General features: G+C 37.4%; 1 protein-coding gene across 4 annotated transcripts in view; it reads right to left on the bottom strand.

Annotated features, from left to right (window-relative positions):
- The window catches only part of LOC126827507 (histone deacetylase 6), a 168,647-nt gene that overhangs the window by 104,515 nt on the left and 43,523 nt on the right, over window positions 1-20,609 (bottom strand). For all 4 annotated transcript variants that reach the window (XM_056102111.1, XM_056102113.1, XM_056102112.1 and 1 more), the window contains 3 exons: window positions 20,381-20,484; window positions 8,153-8,220; window positions 7,257-7,302 (listed from right to left, as the gene is read on the bottom strand). In XM_056102111.1, coding sequence (XP_055958086.1) covers window positions 7,257-7,302; window positions 8,153-8,220; window positions 20,381-20,484 — 218 coding nt within the window. The remainder of the gene's footprint in view (window positions 1-7,256; window positions 7,303-8,152; window positions 8,221-20,380; window positions 20,485-20,609) is intronic.

Genomic DNA, 20,609 nt, shown 5'->3' with positions numbered 1-20,609 from the left:
GCACTATCGCCTACTCTTATATCGAATTCCAACTGCCAAGGGATCTTTTACGTGCATTCCAATGTATACACAGGACCTTGGTTTTCCATCTCATCCGAAGGACTAGACAGCTGTCCTTGTCAGGCCCTCTTTCCTGCATCACTGACAAGGGGGACATAATTTAAAGGGAATTTGCTGAAAATTAGCTTTTGAATTCTAGGCCTAGCCTTGATTATCGTTAAGATAAAAAAAACTTAAGTCTTCATTATTCATTTTTGAATTAAATCATGAATGAGCATTGGACAGCAAATCGGATTCAAATCCAGTAAATATCGCAGGCTAGCGACGACACCGAGAGTTGATTTAATTATGGTAATCTACACAGAGATCGAATAAATCAAAGAGGAAACCGGATGAGATTGAGGTTACACTATTTGACTCAATCACAGATATTATAACCTAAAGCACATGACTTAGACCAAGTCTTTGATATGTTATTTTCATTAATATGGTGGCAATTGGAGGTGTAATTCCAGTGAAAAGGCAGAATGTTAACTTCACCGTAAATAAAAGATGATCAATGGCATGTAAAACAGTATGTAGATTTCTCGATATTCTAATTCTTCGATCAAGAAGATTATCATAGTTATTAAATGGAATTAGATTGTACAAAGCAAAATGAATATCAATATTATCCTATAGATCAATAACCTCCCTATATGAATTTTGTATGGAGAGATATTGTTGCCGGGTCAGTTAAAGATGCATAATGCAAGAGCTAAATCTGTCTATTGTAGATCTGTTATATAAATCATCCATTAGACATTTATTCACATGCCAGGCCTATAATCAAGGAAGTGGATAAACGACCAGATTCGGTTCCTTACGAAAATTTACTACGAAAACGGATACCATCTCTGATTGGCCAATTTCATCACGTAGTTATTCTATCACGATAGGTTCGCTTTCTTGCATTTTCTTGGGTATATCGCCAATATGTCACTTTTTTCTTAAATTCAAATTGTTTCATCGCCTCTAAAAGTGAATTTAGAGTCGTAAATTCAGCACCAACAAGGATGCCTGTAGAGGCCACCATATTGGAAAAGACCACTAATAACCATGTGATAAAATTGGCCAATCAGAGACGATATCCGGTTCCGTAGTAAATTTTCGTCAGGAACCGAATCCGGTCGTTTATCCACTTCCTATAATCAACTCTCTAATCCATCCAATGGTTGTGATTTTCAACATATTTAAATATGATCATCAGTTAACAATTTAATTAAAAAATCAAGACTTTGTTTATCATTGCAACAAAGATAGCCATGACAATTGAGATTACACTCTTCTTCAAACGGCAATAACTCAGAATGAAGTAAATTGACTGAAATTTTCAATATATTTACTTTTCATTATCTATTTTTCAACTTTATAGCAAGAACTTTCAGCTCTTTCTCAAAATCTTTAGACCCACAAGTCAAAATAATTTGGACCATATTTAATAAGTTAATGAAACTATGAAATAAAAACATCTCCAAAAACTCATAATAACTACCATAGCACAATAAAATCAATTAATTACCTCAATAATTGCCAACAAACGTCCACCTGAAACTCTTGAGTTATTCAGAAATAATTACCAAAACTATATATAGAGGTTATCAATTACAACTTACAGTTGATTAGGTCAAATACAACTTACTGTTGATCAGATTTAAAAATACAACTCACTGTTGATTATCTCAAATACAACTCACTGTTGACGAGATCAAATACAACTCACTGTTGATTAGGTCAAATATAACTCAATGTTGATTAGATCAAATACAACTCACTGTTGACTAGATCAAATACAACTCACTGTTGGTCAGATCAAATACAACTCAGTGTTGATTAGATCAAATACAACTCACTGTTGACTAGATCAAATACAACTCACTGTTGGTCAGATCAAATACAACTCAGTGTTGATTAGATCAAATACAACTCATTGTTGATTAGATCAAATACAACTCATTGTTGATTAGATCAAATACAACTCAGTGTTGATTAGGTTTCCCCTCACTGCTAAATACAAATACACACAAGCAAATTATTGATATAAAATTGTGCCCCAAATTCTTGTTATATTAAATACAGATCTATATTTTGTTTTATTTTTACACATTCGATGGCCTCTACTACATGAAGTTGTGGGAGGTTGCATCAGGGTCATGTGAGTGGCTTTTGATCCGATGACGTCAGCCATTTGATTAACAAATCGGCATTGATTTTTCTAGTGGAATACCCCTGCCAAGAACACGCTGCAACAGACCATTTCATTGGCTAATCCCTCACATCATCCAGTATGCGGCTTATATAACAACTCTTCCAGATACTAGTGTGGTAAAGACAAGTAAAACAAAATTTTGAACTATAAAAAAAACGAAACGAAATAGGACCGGAGTTTTAATCAGATTGTTTTGCCGAACAAACCTTGTGGGTTTTCTCCGGTTTCCTCATACTGCTAAAGACCTCTACACACACGAGAATTATAGAGAATTATTGAAATAAAACTTACAATATGTTAGTCCCCAATAACCTATTTTGTGTTGAGTAGATGTGTTAACTCCGCCCCCCCAGATCACTCATTGAACTTTAACCTCTTCTAATCAAGTGGGGGTTGGATTGCCGGATGGTTAGCTCGTACACATTAAAGACCCCTATGTGCTTATTATTGAAATAAAATTGAAACATATGTTTGTCCCGAAATGACCTAGTTTGTGTCGAGTAGATGTGTTAAATCCCCTCTCGCTCATTGAACTTTAACCGCTTCCAATCAAGTGGGCTCAATCAAGTAAACGTAAACACATGTTAGATTAAATCGACTTTATTCCCACTCAGCTGTGCTGGCATTCTTAATTCAAGATAACTACATGTATATTGCGTACACCTGTATTCCAGGTAACAGAATCCATAAAATGGAAGAACATCTCAATTACCAAACAGGTCGCTGACATTAAGATCATTGTAGATTTATTATATACTACTTTCATTTTGTTATTCTTTCATCAAAGCCCAGCAAGACATTTATTTATTTTCGTTTAAATTACCTGCTGCTGCGATCTTTAAGGTGTGTTTAAAAGGTTGACTCGATGTGCCAGAACATGTAGGTGCTGTATTATGATCTTTTGGCATGAATTATTTAGTACCTATATTATTGATCAAGACAATGAAAACGTGGTTTAATTTCCTAATTGTCTGCGCTAATCGGCCTAATGAAGACATGCATATGCCTATTCTGCATCAGCAATTCCCCCATACTAAACTTACACTGTCTGTCTACAGTTAGCTCTGCTTGAGAACAGACACTAAGTTAGTTGATCGACATTTTAAGTCCAAAATCGCCGATTTTAGTCAAAAAACTAAGTATACTTCAAAATTTTTGTTAAGTATTTATTCTGCTTCCACGTAATAAATTGAAAAAAGTTTATTTAGTCTTTGTGTGTATGACAGACCTGAAACGGAGTAGAATCGCATTACAAAACAGAATACTGATTTTTGGATATGGTGGCCATTAAGGGCAGAGATCTATTCTCAAAGTATGAAGTAGATGGATCTCTGTGTGCAGAATTCCCACCAGGTGTCGCTAGTAAAAACTTTGTTCCATGTCACCTTATAGATGGTAAGAGAACCGTATCGGTATTAAATTCCATATTAACCACAAAAACTAACGTTTGTCAACACACAAGTTCGTAATGAATGTACAGGAAAACTGTGCTATAAGGTAAACAATGAAGTCACGTGGGTCCACCTCACCTATAAATTATGTCCCTTTATCTCTAGCGGGGACGCCCATTCCACATGCCATGTTTCAGGAATATATACACAGGACCTTGGCTTTTCATCCCATCCGAATGACTAGACACTGTTCCTAGCCAAGCTCTCCATCCTGCACCACCACATTCTATTATCCCAAGGAACTTTCTCGAGCACTTCAAAATATCAATTTGAATATAAAAACTTGTTTACCAAATCTGAGATAACTAATACTATTGCAATGACACGTTTGCATCAATTATTTCTACCTATATGGGGTCGATTACATACGGCTTAGGTTTTAAGATTACTGAGATGTATAATTCATGTCGTTATATTAGGGTGATATCATATCGAAGACAAGTGTTTCCTAAGAAGCTTGCCAGAGAAGCCACAGAGAGTATGTAATTCACCTGGCCTGTCTTACACTTATACATATTAGCAGCCCAACTTATCCATGCATGAGACTTTTAAGACCAGCCGCAGAGAACAGTCCAAGGGAAGGTGAATGTTTATTATATAGTGGATGTTAATTAAGATGATATTGTGAAATATAACAAAAGATAAGCAGGAGTGATGGTAGTAATATATAATACTAATATATAGATGACATATTGAAATTGAAGAGTTAATTAGAATATTGGTTGGTATAGATTCAACTGGTGGTTCATCTACATCTGTCAAACTTCAATTAATATTGGCTTACAGAAGGAATTCTTACGATGATTATGGCTAGAATGGAATCAAAATCTCCTTGGAATTCGAAATAAGAGCAGGCTGCAGGACTGGACTTCAGTGATAGGGGCCACCTTCATAATCCGAAATAAAATGGAATGGAATCAAAATCCACTTGGAATTCGAAATAAGATTAACTTGCAGCACAACTGTCCAAGCAAATTTTTTTTCATAGAACTGCATGGCAAATGCTCGTCTTCATAGCCCAGTTGGTTTAGAAAAGTAGGACGTAAAAACCCATTTCATTTCTGACTGGACTTAAGTAATAAGGACAAGCTTCATAATCGAATTAAAATTTTCAGTCCCTCTCATAGGAAACACTGTAACCCGCGTATCAAATCTTTGTTTAAAAATTTGTAAAAATCACCCAAAATCATCTAAGAAATAAGAAAGAAAGAGAAATGGGGTTTTAAGTCCAATTGACACAAACTGGGTCATTTCGGGACTAACACATGGTTTAATTTTATTTCAATAATTTGCTTGCACATAGGAGTCTTTAGCTGTGGGAGGAAACTGGAAGAACTGAATAAACCCATGAAGTTGGACAGGCAACCGTAATCCTTGTCGCGTACAAGTGCCACTTGACTCAATGACAGAACATGTGATTTAACATGCACACGTTAACCATTCGGCCACCTAACCCCCTGCAACAAGAAATAAAAGACTTTTAGCTGTTTAACTGATATAAACGAGAGAACGGCTTGTTGTTATTCAAGTGATGTATCAATATGCTAGACATGTCGGAATTAAAAATTATACGCAAGGAGACATCCTGTGTCAATCCATCATAATCATTTTGTTATTTTCCAGGAATCATTCACTTCATAATTCGACTTTCATGTCAGACAATTTATACATTTTTAAAAGAAAGCAAAAAGATCTGTCTGTGACAAACATGATAAACATATATCATAGCCTGAGGGACAAATGTATTTGTAAGTAGTTTTAAATAACAAGTCACTTTGAACGAAATTATATATTTTTTTAATGTTTTTTAAAGGGTATCGATAAAGGGTATGGATACCCAAAACATTATGATGATTAAAGAATCTCTACTTAAACGTAAGTCTTTTGTACTGGTGTTGCGCAGGGATTCTTTAATATCTGTCTTTATATCACAATAATTATATGATCCTAAAATTAAGTCCTGAAGTGACATTTGCACTTTTTGCTAAAATATCAAATTTCTCAAGGCTTAAATCCAAGCTAAAAATTATCAACGCTAGATAAATATCCCGGCTTTGATTCAATTGGATCTAAAGAAGACCTATCAATAGTTTTTAACTGAAAACAAAATGGTGGCGGGCATATTGCATAGCAACAAGCATAGATCAATGATGTTTCAATTCCACGTATCTTTGTAAATATTGAGCACCAACATGCATACAGGACCTCAGTTTTTAGTCCCATCCGAATAACTAGACACTGTTTCTTGCAAGGCATAGATAGCATTGATGTTCTAAGTTATATTTATAGCACGGCTTTCATGAGTTAACAGGTTTAAACATCGCGACCGTAGGCTAAGGTGTTAAACCTGTTAACGAATGAAGCGTGCTATAAATGACTTGTAACATTGACACCTGCTCAACATGCTCGTTGTTATTGCACAGAAAACCCACCCCACTTCTCTATATGATTTCTACTAAAACTAATGTAAACCAGCAAAAGAGTGCAGTAACATTGAACATGTCTTGTTATTGCAAGGTTAAGCTCCACCCAATCTAATAGAGGGAAAACAATCTGCTTATTCAACGAAAAGAAGAAAGGAAGATTTCCCATCCATGTTACAATTCTAACTAGGATGATCGACTGTGATAATGAAGTAATATTAAAATCTATTCACTAGAAATAAAGTAATTGAATTTCAAAAGGAAGGACAGACAGAAAGACACCAACATGACATATCACTGACATTGTAATTATCAGTGGAATATAACTGACATAGGATGGAAAGACCTAAATGAACAGCCAATTATGCACATTAATGTTTGAGGTTGATGGGAATTTGCATAAATGATAAATGATGTGGAATTCTTTGATCCTACAAGTGTGTGTGATTATGAATCTGTGTACTCTAAATGAAAAAATCATCGATATGCTAAATTATGTAAATTAATGGGTGTGGCGGGTGAGAATTTGCATAATTACATAATTGATAAACCCTTAAATCTACAACTGTGTCATTTGAAAATGCATGTGTTTGTTATGTTTGATTATGAATCTGTTTACGGTACCCTAAATGAAACCAACATCAACATGCTAGAAGTAATTGCGACTGATAAACAAGATTTGAACATAGCAGTGTCAGGAAATAAATACATGCCCACCATTAGCATTTTAAAGGTTGATTTTGAAGTTCCCTGGGGTCTAGGAAACATATAATGGGTACATCTTTAGGACTAGCTGAACAATCCTAGCTAGTTTGAAAAGAAATTGGCATGATTACACGATTTAAGTGACAGGGGCAGTAACTCTGTGATAAATCTTTACAAAACTCTGGATTCTGATACGTTTTTCTCCTCAGTACTAGCTGAAGGATTCCCGCGTTAATCATCATCTTGTTGTTATTGTTGTTCTTCCAAGATGGTGGCGATAACGCCATGCTCTGTTTAGCAGACAGTACTATTGTACTTATTTTTAAAAAAAAGTCTCAAGAACTCTTTGACATGATTGTCGATAGACAGCCAGAGAGAGGAGAAACAATATGGGCTTTTAAAATTTATACAGATAGATAAATGACTCACTCAGTTTTAGATGTTATCTGTTGGACTTCAATATCTGGAACTGAAACTATATAAATGAAATATATTTATTATTAAGTAACATTTCTCTATAAATTCTGTTATTTTCTGAAATCAAGGATGAAACCACGATGTTTCAACCACAGCAGTTACTAACCCTAATCCAACCAGTTTGCACCTATTTAACCTCGTGACCGAAAACTCTGTTTGATGAAACTGGAGGATCCGGAGAAAACCCACGAGGTTGGACCGACGACCCTAACCAAGTATATTCCTTGTCATGTACAAGCTGGGAATAGAAACCACGCACTTGACTCAATGGCAGAACTTATGGACTAAAGTACATGCCCCTAGAGTTACCGTGAACAATTTTTGGGCCAGAGGTTTTTTTAAATTCAAACCCTAACCATAGCCAGTTAGAACCGATTTAGTCTTTGTGGCAAGTCCTAGGTAAGACCCAACCCATTTGAAAACTTGCTTAAGTGCAAGGTCTGTGTATAAGTCATTGTTTTTCACGACTAGGACAGCTGTCTAGTCGTTCCAATGGGACGAAAAACCAAGGTTTCATGTATTCATTGGCATGCATGTAAAAGATCCCTTGGCAATTGGAATTTGATATAAAGTAGGCCTTAGTGCCACTTTCCAGGTAAAATTTCCCTCATAGCACACTGTATGCATATGCCCGTCTTCATTAGCCCAGTCGGAGCAGAACATTAGGACGTTAAACTCCATTTCATTTTTTTCACGACTAACCCAGCAAAAAATTTATCTTAATCAGACCATCTTTACCAAAATGTCCGAAATGAAATGAGGATTACTTTTCTGCACAGACTGGGCTAATGTCAGAACGAACCCCTGTAATTCTAAGGTCTCAAAATTTTAAAAGTAGTAAAATGTACCTTGAAATTTCAAACTTTTCCAATATTTCTTCTGTGCATCAATTACTTCATGAATGGTTTTCATAGCACTGAAATAAAGCACATTAAATTCTTCAAATATAAACAAAACACTTGGATGTTATACCACAATGGTTTTAAAAACAAGAAAAACCCAAAAGACCCCCTCGCCACCCCCTCGATCTAGGCTTTTTGTCTTATTGATCTGGAAAAAACTAACCAGGGGTGTGTGTAGAAAAATAAGCGGGGTACGGGGGGTGGGGGGCAGTTCCGATGTGACTGACTGACGAGCCTCACAGGGGGTATTGGGTTCTCTTTCTCTCTCCCCTCCCCCCCCACCCTTAAAAAATTTTGAAATTGATTTCCTTGCATGTGAGGCCATATCTGAAGGAAGTTTACTCTTTTAAATGTATAGGCTCTCTCCTGGGTCTCTTCTTTATGTATAAGCTCCACATGCCCCCCATCCCCTGCCCCCTCTAGGGACATGCCCCAGCTAACTAAAAAATACTTTCACCATTGATTTTTTGCTATCAGCCTTCTGACTTAGCTCATTGAGAATTTAATGTTTTTTTATCTCTACTGCAATCATTCATCATAAAACTCTTTATCAAGGAACAGACCATGTGGATAGGATATGTGAATGAGTTTATAGGATTTAAATCCCTAGACATCATGTCTTGAAGCGCCATATAAAAGAAATGATTTAGTGAGTTGTCATTTACTCAGTGAAAGAAATCAAGTACCTAATTCAGATGTCATATGTTTCTTTACCCATTGGATCAACCCATTCATTGGAAACTTATAATAGTCATATATAAAGTACTGCTATTCCATTGAGTATCATTCCATTCTTAGGAAACTTAATAAAGTCCTGATATTGCATTAGGATAGTCTTATTTCATTGATAGTCTCATTCCATTGATAGGAAACTTTTAAAGTCATGATATTCCATTGAGAGTCTCATTTCATTCATATCAAAATTTTAAAGTCCTGATATTCTATTGAGTCTCATTTCATTCATATCAAAATTTTAAAGTCCTGATATTCCATTGAGAGTCTCATTTCATTCATATGAAACTTTTAAAGTCCTGATATTTCATCAAGATAGTCTCATTCCATTCATAGGAAATTTTTTAAAGTCCTGATATTCTAAACATGGTGCGAGATGAGAAAAACCTCTACGTCTTTCAAACCTGGTTCCGTTATCGTTTGAGTGGGACTGAAAATTTTAATTCGGATTAAGAAGCTTGTCCTTATTACTTAAAGTTGCAATTTCATATTTTTAAGTTAGGCCTATATTTTAACATTTATTAAAATAAAGCCTTAAAATAGATGGTATCTATAAACAGTCCTACCATGTTAAAGAATAATCCTATTAATCCTATAATTCACTATTGCCAGTTTAGAAATTGGCAAAAATATCATTTTCAACTTCAAATTCATTGTTTGAAGATAGCTATTCCATGGTGGGGAATAGGAAAACAAGGGAGGTAATTGTGTTATTATTTCCGGTGTCAATATGTTTAAGTGTGAGAAAGATAACCTATGATCGTATAATAGTGAGTTGACCACCTATTGAAATAATTATGTTTTGACTTTCTTAGAAAATATGAAATTGTAACTTTAAGATAGTCTCATTCCATTCATAGGAAACTAATAAAGTCTGGATATTCCACTGAGATAGTATCATTTCATGAAATTCATTCCATTGAATCATTCCATTCAGATAATCTGATTCCATTTGTAGGACATTTATAAAGTTCTGCTACCCAAAGTCTGCGATTGTTGTTTCTGGCTACTTATTGTTAAATTCCAACAATCGAGAGAGAGAGAGAGAGAGAGAGAGAGAGACAGAGAGATAAACTAAAATGGGGTTTAAGGTCCACTTGACACAAACTAGGTCATTTCGGGACTAACATCTGGCTTTTAATTTTATTTCGATAATTCGCTTGTGTGTAGTGGTCTTTAGCAGTGGGAAGAAACCAGAGGACCCGGAGAAAACCCACGAAGTTGGACAGGTGACACCACGCCAGTTGACTCAATGACAGGCCTTATGATACAGAGCGCACATGCTAACCATTCGGCCATCCAACCCCTCCCCCCCCCCAACAATCGAACCTGGGACCTCCTGGTTAGTGACTCACTGAATCCCTGTGGCTACCTTTTATTATGTATTTCAACCATAGAAATATATTGCAACACAGATAAACCCCAGTATCCAGAAAAAAACTTAGAGAAAAGTAATCTTCTGCACATAAAGATGATAAGGCCATACAAAAAAAATATGATGGTTCTCAGACAATTTGGGAGTTGGATGGCCGAATAGTTCACCTGTGCGCATTAAATCATAAGGTCTGTCATTGAGTCAAGTGGTGAGATTTCGATTCCCCGGTTTTATGTGACAAGGAGTATGGTCACCTGTCCAACCTCGTGGGTTTTCTCTGGGTCCTCCGGTTTTCTCCCATTGCTAAAGATCCCTACGCCCAAACGAATTATTGAAATAATATTGAACCATATGTTAGTCCTGAAATGATCTAGTTTGTGTCAAGTGGATGTTAAAATATCTCTCTCTCTCTCTCTCTCTGAAATTAAATGTCGGAGGAACCTTTTAATTTTTGTGTTTTTATTTTGTCAAAGGATCATTACTGAGTTAAGTGACATCTCATACTATGTTTCAAGGCGCAACATTTTCTCATTACATTATTGAATTTATAATTATCCATTTATAAATGTCAATAACATTTATCAGGGTTGCATATTTGATAATTGATCCTACAATCAATTTCCGGATTCATCATTACTACCCGCGGTAATTACCGTAATAAGACATAGAAGTATCAGAGAACCAGAATATTCCTTTTATATGGCCTAAGATAAGATACTATTTAAGAGACAAAGTTCCTTATATTTAAAGATACATTATGTAAGATTTCGATATAAAGAGCTGACAGTTCTCGGTATAATAGTTCAAAAATAGATAATGTATTTGTAAGGGAATATGCTTAAAATTTCAGTAAAATTACTTCACTCTGACCCGAGAAATCGACATTTTAAAAACACTGTAGCCTTGATTGTCATTTCTACCCTTGCTACGATAATAAACAGTCTTGATAGTCCAGAGTTAATCATCAACAACTGCTGTTGAGAGAGAGAGAGAGAAATGGGGTTTAACATCCACCCGACACAGACTAGGTCATTTCGGGACTAACATGGTTAAATTTTATTTCAATAATTCGCTTGCGCGTAGGGGTCTTTAGCAGTGGGAGGAAACCGGAGGGCCAGGAGAAAACCCACGAGGTTGGACAGGCAACCCTACTCCTTGTCACGTACAACCGGGGATTCGAAACCACGCCAGTTGACTCAATGACAGGCCTCATGATACAGTGCGCGCATGCTAAACATTCGGCCATCCAACCCCCCACAACAACTGTTGAACCTCAGATCGGATTCAAATCTGTTGAAAATCGGACCAATCAGATTATGGTCTTGTCATGTTAATAAATGTTTAATTAATAGTTCTTACATGATGCCTGCTTAATGGAATATATTAGAATTATTAAAGGTATTGATCAGAAGATTTCCTGTATTAATTGGACAGAAGTAAATGGTTCTAGCTGTAAGTAGTCATCCTTTATCTAAACACCATTTAGTCATGGACATGAACAGCTGGAGATCATTAAAAATTGAATTTATAAAAGAGAATTAAACATACATTCCTTTCTGTCCGACAAACTGATTGTAAGAAGATTTTAGAAATCTCAGAACTTCAACAGGTCCATGCATGTATGTTAGTAGTATGTTTTTTATAAAATAACCAGGGCATAAAACCCCAATTCCGTTCTTATATCACATAATGTATTATTTTTACCATATCCTAGACCAACATATATACTTTATCTCCAAAGGCAAGACTGTGCCCTTAACTATGGGGATGAGGCTTTTCACCTTCCCAGTATTGCTTCTCAATCATGTCTGACTCTTCAGTGCAGAAAAGTAGGACGTTTATCCCTGTTTCATTTATATTTTCCAATTAAGTATAATGGTATTCATAGTGTTAAAGATACATTATGTAAGATTTAGATAAAGAACTAGCCATTCTTGCTATAATAGTTCGAAAGTAGATGATGTAAAATGAATAATTTGAAAATGTCATTCAAATTACTCTATTGCAAGCAAAGATATTAGCCTTTGAAGGTTTGACAGACGTGTGCAATAATTTCAACCACCGTACTGGTTGATCGAAGCTAAGTCTCGGTCCTCCATATTTGATTAAATCAAAGTATCGCTGAACCATTCTAATCTATTTAATATCAAAGAAATCTGATGCCATCGAGAGTTGATTAAGGCCTGGATCAGTTAATTAATGTCTAATTAATACTTTAGAAAACATTTCAGGCCTAAAGAAAGACCTGCAATAGGCAGATTTAGCTCTTGCATAATGCATGTTTAATGAAGTATATTTCATTTAACAAGCGGTTGCCATGCAAGATACACCCACATTTTGCAAGAGATGGACAGAGAATGAGCTAAAAAAAAATGTGATTTTTTGTACAATCCGGGGCTATAATCCAGGAAGTTTACAGTCCAATATGCACGAATATCGAATGGTACTCTTAATATTAAAGACGTATATTTCTTTTAAAAACAAGTTTGGAGCCCCAGTGGCCAAGTTAGTAAGGAAGTTCTGGGTTTGATTCCATTGTTGGTCGTCGAGAAAGTTCCTTGGTATTTTCAAGCATGCTTTCCCCTTGTCAGGGGACAATGGAATGAAATACCAAGGACCTGTGTACACGTTAGCGTGCACGTTAAAGAACCTTGGTCAAAAAGTAGGTGGAAACCTCTGGTTGGTGTAGAAAAGTAGGACGTTAAACTCCATTTCATTTTCCCCCCCCCCTTTTTTTAAGAAATCTTTACTGTTGACGAAGTATCTGTCATTTGGAAAATAAAAACATTTTCAAGATGTCTGACTGACTTTTGCTTCTAGTTACCTATGAGACTAAAGTGAAAGGTGTGATATGTTTAAATTACAGAGTTCAACAGGTGAATAAACAATCTGCACATTGATCTTTACTACCTGGGATGAACTACAAACATAAGCCTTTCAATAGGTGGCCATCTTCGTTACCATTTTTAATTAACAAGATTAAAACAAAGTTTGTTTATTATATGTCAACATCCTGTACTGGTTCCTGTTTCCATGGTAATACATCCTAACATCCGGATACAAGTCTTATCTAATCTAGACTTTACACACAGACGTCAACAAAGATAAAAAAATATGGTAACCAATTCAAATCAAAGAAAATAGTTACTAACTGGTAACTGATTTAAATGAAATGAAATGAAATGGGGTTTAACGTCCTACTGTTCTGCTCCTAAACTGGGCTAATGAAGACGGGCATACGCCATACAGTGTGCTATGGGGGAAATTTTTCCCGGGCAGCGGCCCTACGGCCTACTCTTATATCGAATTCCAACTGCCAAGGGGTCTTTTACGTACACGGGACCTCGTTTTTTTGGCCCATCCGAACAACTAGACAGCTGTCCTTGTCAGGCCCCCAGTCCTGCATCACTGACAAGGGGAAACCACGCTGGAAGGTAACTGATCTAAATGACATAAATTGAAATTTAATGTCCTCTTATCTAAACCAACCAGTTTAATGATCTATATACATGCATCTACACCAACCAGGTTAATGATCTATATACATGCATCTACACCAACCAGGTTAATGAAATGAAATGAGAGAGAGAGAGAGAGAGAGAGAGAGATGGGGTTTAACGTCCACTCGACACAAACCAGTTCATTTCGGGACTAATATTTGGTTCAATTTAAATCAAATGAAATAGTTAATAACTGATTCAAATAACATGAATTGAAATTTAAAGTACTACAAATCTACATGAACCAGGTAAATCTACACCAACCAGGTATATCTACACCAACCAGGTTAATGTCCTATATATCTACACCAACCAGGTTAATGTCCTATATACCTACACCAACCACGTATATCTATACCAACCAGATTAATGAAATGAAATGAGAGAGAGAAATGGGGTTTAACTTCCACTCAACTTAATAATTCGCTTGCATGTAGGGGGTCTTTAGCAGTGGGGGGAAACTGGAGCACCCGGAGAAAACCCATAAAGTTGGACAGGCGACTCTACCCCTTGTCACGTCAAACTGGGGAAAACGAAACCACTCCAGTTAACTCAATAACAGACCTTGTGACCTAGTTTGTTTCGAATGGACGTTAAACCCCATTTCTCTCTCTCCCCTACATCTAGGTTCCAGGAAACCAGAGTGATTAAAACAATTTTTTTAAATTATCTGAAAAATGGACCCTGATTTTTTCTTAATGATCTGGTGTTTGGATACTGAACACCAAATTAAAGGAGAAGACCCACCTGTTTCTATATCAAAGAAGATATTCCATCTTCTTCTATATTAAAGGGAATGGTCCACCGGTTTGTATATTAAAGGGAATGGTCCACATGTTTGTATATTAAAGGGAATGGTCCACCAGTTTGTATATTAAAGGAGATATGGTCCACCAGTTTGTATATTAAAGGAGATATGGTCCACCAGTTTGTATATTAAAGGGAATGGTCCACCGGTTTGTATATTAAAGGGAATGGTCCACCAGTTTGTATATTAAAGGAGATATGGTCCACCAGTTTGTATATTAAAGGAGATATGGTCCACCAGTTTGTATATTAAAGGAGATATGGTCCACCAGTTTGTATATTAAAGGGAATGGTCCACCAGTTTGTATATTAAAGGAGAGCCATGGTGGCTCAGTGAGTAGGATGTTGGCTTGCTAACCTGGTGTAAGACGAAGGGCCTGGCAAGGGACAACGTATTGTCATTCAGATGGGGTGAACATCTGAGGTCCTTTGTACACATTGGCTTGTTGAAATTCGAAAAAAGAATTGGCCATTAATAAGCATCACTGTCCAGGAAAAAATTTCCCCATAGCACACTGTATGGCGTATGCCCGTCTTCATTAGCCCAGTTGGAGCAGAACAGTAGGACATTAAACCCCATTTCATTTCTATACTAAAGAGGAGGGTGCTTCTTAATTAGAATGCGCCAGATCATTTGGTATCCCCAAGCGTAAAAATTGCGATATAGTAAATCAGTTGAATTTATTAGTGTGTCCTTGCACAGCTGGGGGGTTGGATGGCTGAATGGTTAGCACGTGCGCACTGTATCATAAGGCCTGTCATTGAGTCAACTGACATGGTTTCGAATCCCCGGATGTACGTGACAAGGAGTAGGGTCGCCTGTCCAACCTCCTAGGTTTTTTCCGGGTCCTCCGGGCTCCGGTTTCCTCCCACTGCTAAAAGACCCCTACACGCAAGCGAATTATTGAAATAAAATTAAACCATAAGTTAGTCCCGAAATGACCTAGTTTGTGTTGAGTGGATGTTAAACCCAATTTCTCTCTCTCTCTCTCCCTTGCACAGCTGTCATGGCAGAATTTTCCTGATAGCACACAGCAATGGTTTGGTTGGTGCAGGGTTCTGAATCTTTTTCATTTCTACAGTTTAACCCAGATGAATCTTTTTCATTTCATTTTCACTGGGAGTCTAAGACCCAGATAACAAACAACTACTAAATGTGATAAATGTTCTACTTATGTTTTGTGGGTTTATTTTATTTATTATCTATAAAATAAGATGTCACCTCAAACAACATGTTTGATCAGCCTAAATGTGATAAATGTTCTACTTATGTTTTGTGAGTTTGTTTTGTTTTATTATCTATAAAATAAGATGTCACCTCAAACAACACGTTTGATCAGCCAAAGTAAAATACACTTAACAATTACTGTCACAACACAAACCATTTTGTTTAATGATTTCTAGAAGAATGGAATAAAGAGTCTGGAAGTGAAAGACATGGGTCAATGGCGTGACAAGGAACAATTAATAGCAAGTACAGGAGAACTGTACTACATGGTAAACAAAACCAATATAACAATCCTGTACTCAAGACAAATTAAATAGACATTGCAAGAAACAAACAACAAATATCAAATCAGGTGCGGGGGGTAGCGTGTGCACGCTGTATCATAAGGTCTTGGTTTTGATTCCCTGGTTGTACGTGACAAGGATTAGGGTCGCCTGTCCAACCTCGTGGGTTTTCTCCGGGTCTTCCGGTTTCCTCCCACTGCTAAAGACCCCTACGCGCAAGTGAATTATTGAAATTTAATTGAGCCCTATGTTATTCCAAAATGACCTAATTTGTGTCGAGTGGACGTTAAACTCTCTCTCTCTCCCTCTCGCTCCTCCCCCCCCCCCCGCCGCGGAGACTGGAAAGGGATAATTAAAATTGAACCATGTGTTAGTCCAGTAATGGCCTAGGTTGTGTCGAGTGGACGTTAAATCCCATTTCTCTCTCTCTCTCTCTCTCTCTCTCTCTCTCTCTAAAATCAAGTGAATAGATCAGGAGGCCAGCTATAAGCATCCACTGCGCTGTACAGTCCTTTATTTTAGTTGTTTTTGTCCATCAGCTTCATTAGTTCTTTATTTATATCTGTGTCTGTCCTTTGACAAAAAGAATTTATAAAGTGTCTGGAACGGAAAGGCATGAGTCAATGGCATGGCAAGGAATAATTAATTTTTGGGGAGTCTTGTTTAACAGCAACAGCTTATTTTTTCTAACTGTGTACTAACTTTAACAAAAAGAATTTATAAACTGTTTGGAAATGAAATGCATGGGTCAACATCATGATGAAGTTAATAAAACAAATTAATTTTTTTTATTTATCTTCAAAAGCTTTCTAACTCTGTCTGTAATGTCCTTTGACAAAATGCATATAGGATATAGGAAAAAAGTTATCTACTTCATTTATCTTCAGTAGCTTTCTAACTGTTTGTAATATCTTTTGACAAAAAGAATATAGGATTTTTATAATTTTACCATTAAAAGAATTAACAGAAGAGAATATAGCTGTGAGCCAGTTCTAACAGAATATTACAGAGCCCAATAAATTATTTATCATGCATCAAATTTGTGCATCCTGACTAATTCTTTTCTTCTTTAAAGAGGTGAGATTGGGAGATTGGGAGATCAAATGATCTAACATGTTCGCTTAAGATCAGTTGCATGGTTCTGACCTCCAGGGGGGGTTGGATGGCTGAATAGTTAGTATGCGCGCGCTGTATCATAAAGTCTGTCATTGAGTCGACTGGCATGGTTTCGAATCCCCGGTTGTACGTGGCAAGGAGTAGGGTCGCCTGTCCAACCTCGTGGGTTTTCTCCGGGTCCTCCGGTTTCCTCCCACTGCTAAAGACCCCTACGTGCAAGCGAATTATGTATATAAAATTAAACCATATGTTAGTCCTGAAATGACCTAGTTTGTGTCGAGTGGACGTTAAACCCCATTTCTCTCTCCCTCTCTCTCTCTGACCTCCAGGGTTGTAATTTACAAGGAGTAGGATCGTCCATCGAATCTCAAGGGTTTTCTCTTGGTCCTCAACTCTGTAACTCATGATTGGAAAACTTCATCTATTGTCAAGCCTGGACTTAACTTGTCAGGGGTTACAGGACTTTTTTTTTTATAAACAATATTTTTATTCAGGATGTCTGAATGGGATTGGGGAACAGGCTTAGCCTATGTAAAACCCCTCTCCCTTACAAGGGAAGTGTTCCCAGTTATTCTAATGCCAGTAACAAATCAGTGATTGGCATATACTTCATGACCTTAAACACTGTGTATTAATTTAAAGTCAATCAGACATTAACTTGTGGACGCCAGACCGCCGTACAGACGTGATCAATGGCAATATATACTATTCAAAAAAAGTAGGGGATATTTGATTTTTAAGTGTTATTAAAGTCACCTAATGAAACTGACGAAGAAACAAATGACAAAATGAAATGAAGTTCACATTCATTGATTTATTCCAAATGATCGTTAGACTAAGTAAGGCACAGACTGACCATTTTAGGTGTAAAATGATACCCGGGGTCAAACAGCAAAGTTACCACAGCATCACAACCAAGTCAGTAACGGGTAAATCCTCCTCTGTTTGCCAAACAACCATTGATCCGACGTGGCATACTCCTAATGAGACGTCTAAGGTCATTTTGGTCCAGATTGTACCATTCCTGTTGCAACGCGGCAGCAAGTTCTTGGACATTGGCAGGACGTTGTTGACGTTGACGTAACCTCTGTCCAAGCATGTCCCAGACATGCTCGATGGGGGAGAGGTCGGGACTCAGTGCTGGCCAAGGTAATGTGGTGATGTTCTGTTGTTGGAGGTAACCTGTAACGATCCTGGCCCTGTGACATCTTGCGTTGTCATCCTGGAAGATGAAATGGCGGCCATGACGTCGTGCGAACGGCACAACATCGGCTGCCAAGATGTTGTCCCGGTAGTACTGGCCTGTAACACGCCCTGCAACAACTTGTAAAGCCGTTCTTCCAGCAACAGTGATGCCTCCACACACCATAACAGAACCACCCCCAAATCGATCATGTCTGATGACGTTAACGTCTTGGAAGCGCTCGTTTCGACGACGCCACACCCTCCTACGTCTGTCCAAAAAATCAACAGTGAACCTTGACTCATCTGAAAACATCACATTGCTCCAGCATCGATTATCCCAGTGTTGACGATCCCTACACCAACGACGTCTTGCCTGAATGTGATGATCTCTCAAACAAGGGATCACGCGAGGACGTCGGGCGCGAAGGTGACCCCTATGCAGTCGATTCCGAATCGTCTGGCCACTCACTCTCACACCAGTGTCTGTTTGAAGACGAGCGCTGATCTGATTTGCTGTGATGACACGATTTCTCAAGGCCAAGGTACGGATAAATCGATCCTGGGCTTGAGTTGTCGCCCTTGGTCGACCTGAGCGTGGTCTGTCCTGTACAGATTGTGTATCACGGTATCTGGACCATAGCCTGCTTATGACAGACTGAGAAACATTCATCGTCCGCGCCACAACCGCCTGTGTTGTGCCGATCTGTAGCATGCCAAGGGCACGTAACCTTTCATTTTGGGTAAGCCGACGCATATCAAAATTTGTTTTCTGGTCACTAAAACAATTAAACTGATGTTTCCACCCTGGAATTCAATGCCACAATGACTGTAACATTCAAAGTCAGAGTCGTGCAAATCTTGGGTTGGACCCCCATGATGATCCCAAGCATCACCTGCATTCCATGCGGTAGCTATTGGTGCGTTTGGGCGTCACATGTAACTGGAAATGTTTCTTCTGTTAGGTTCTATAGTGACTTTTTTCGTAGTCATTTGCATATTTTAGTATTATGCCCCCAAAATCAAATATCACCTACTTTTTTTGAATAGTATATGACCACATTTCAGAGTGGGCGTATAAAAACAAGTTTATTGTAAAAAATGTCGCAAAAAGAACAAATGCTGAGCTTGGTCAGAAAAGATTTTTTTGAATGATGAGTAACACAGAAATCCTAGAACAAATGTCCTGAAATGTCATCAAAATATCATTATCCTGTCTATACGTCTCAGCCTTAAATTACAATTTAATAAAAAAAATTACAGAATACTTGACTTTTTAAAATTGTATTGATATCACAAGTGGGCGACTGATCATTTGGGAATTTGACGCTATTTTGAAGGTCTATTAAAAGTGTAATGAGACTATATTATATTGCCAGCATATTAGTTTTCCAAAGAAAGTAATTAAATCATTTGGGAATGTGTCGCGCTATTTTGAAGGTCAAATAAAAGTAATTAGGGTCCCACATGTAATAATGGAATGGAATGGAACAACAATACTTCTGTCATTTTGAGAGAGAGAGAGAGAGAGAGAAAGAGAGAGAGAGAGAGAGAGAGAGAGAGAGAGAGAGAGAGAGATGGGGGTTAACGTCCACTCAACACAAACTAGGTCATTTCGGGTCTAACACATGGTTCAATTTTATTTCAATACTACGCTTGCGCGTAGGGGTCTTTAGCAGTAGGAGGAAACCGGAGGACCCGGAGAAAACCCACGAGTTTGGACAGACGACCCTACTTCTTGTCACGTACAACCGGGGAATCAAAACCCCGCCAGTTGACTCAATGACAGACCTATGATACAGCGCACACATGCTAACCATTCAGCCATCCCCCCCACCCCCTATTTCTCATAAAAAGTGATTGAAAAATGAGTAAATTTTTAACTTATGTCTGAGAATGTTTTGTGAAACAGGGGCCCGGTATTTTTTATTATTAGAATAACATGCTTACCTATCACATGGTTTGGGTCTGGATACAAGCGGACATTGATCTCCAAGGAGCACTGATGTACAAGTTGCCATAGAAACAGATATTGAATTTAAATTGTATCCTCCCTGCAAATAAAATAAATTTTAATTTACACAAAGGAATTGTTGCAGTGATTAAGTCTGGAGTAAAAACAAGAAAACTAACTAAAGGTCATCGACAACCGGCACCCACGCATACTAAATGATTAAAT

The sequence above is a fragment of the Patella vulgata genome, chromosome 7 (genome assembly GCF_932274485.2).
Source record: "Patella vulgata chromosome 7, xgPatVulg1.2, whole genome shotgun sequence".
In the NCBI taxonomy this organism is placed as follows: Eukaryota; Metazoa; Mollusca; class Gastropoda; family Patellidae; genus Patella; species Patella vulgata.
Note: the sequence above shows the minus strand (reverse complement) of the source record. Positions and strands in the feature narration are given on the sequence as shown.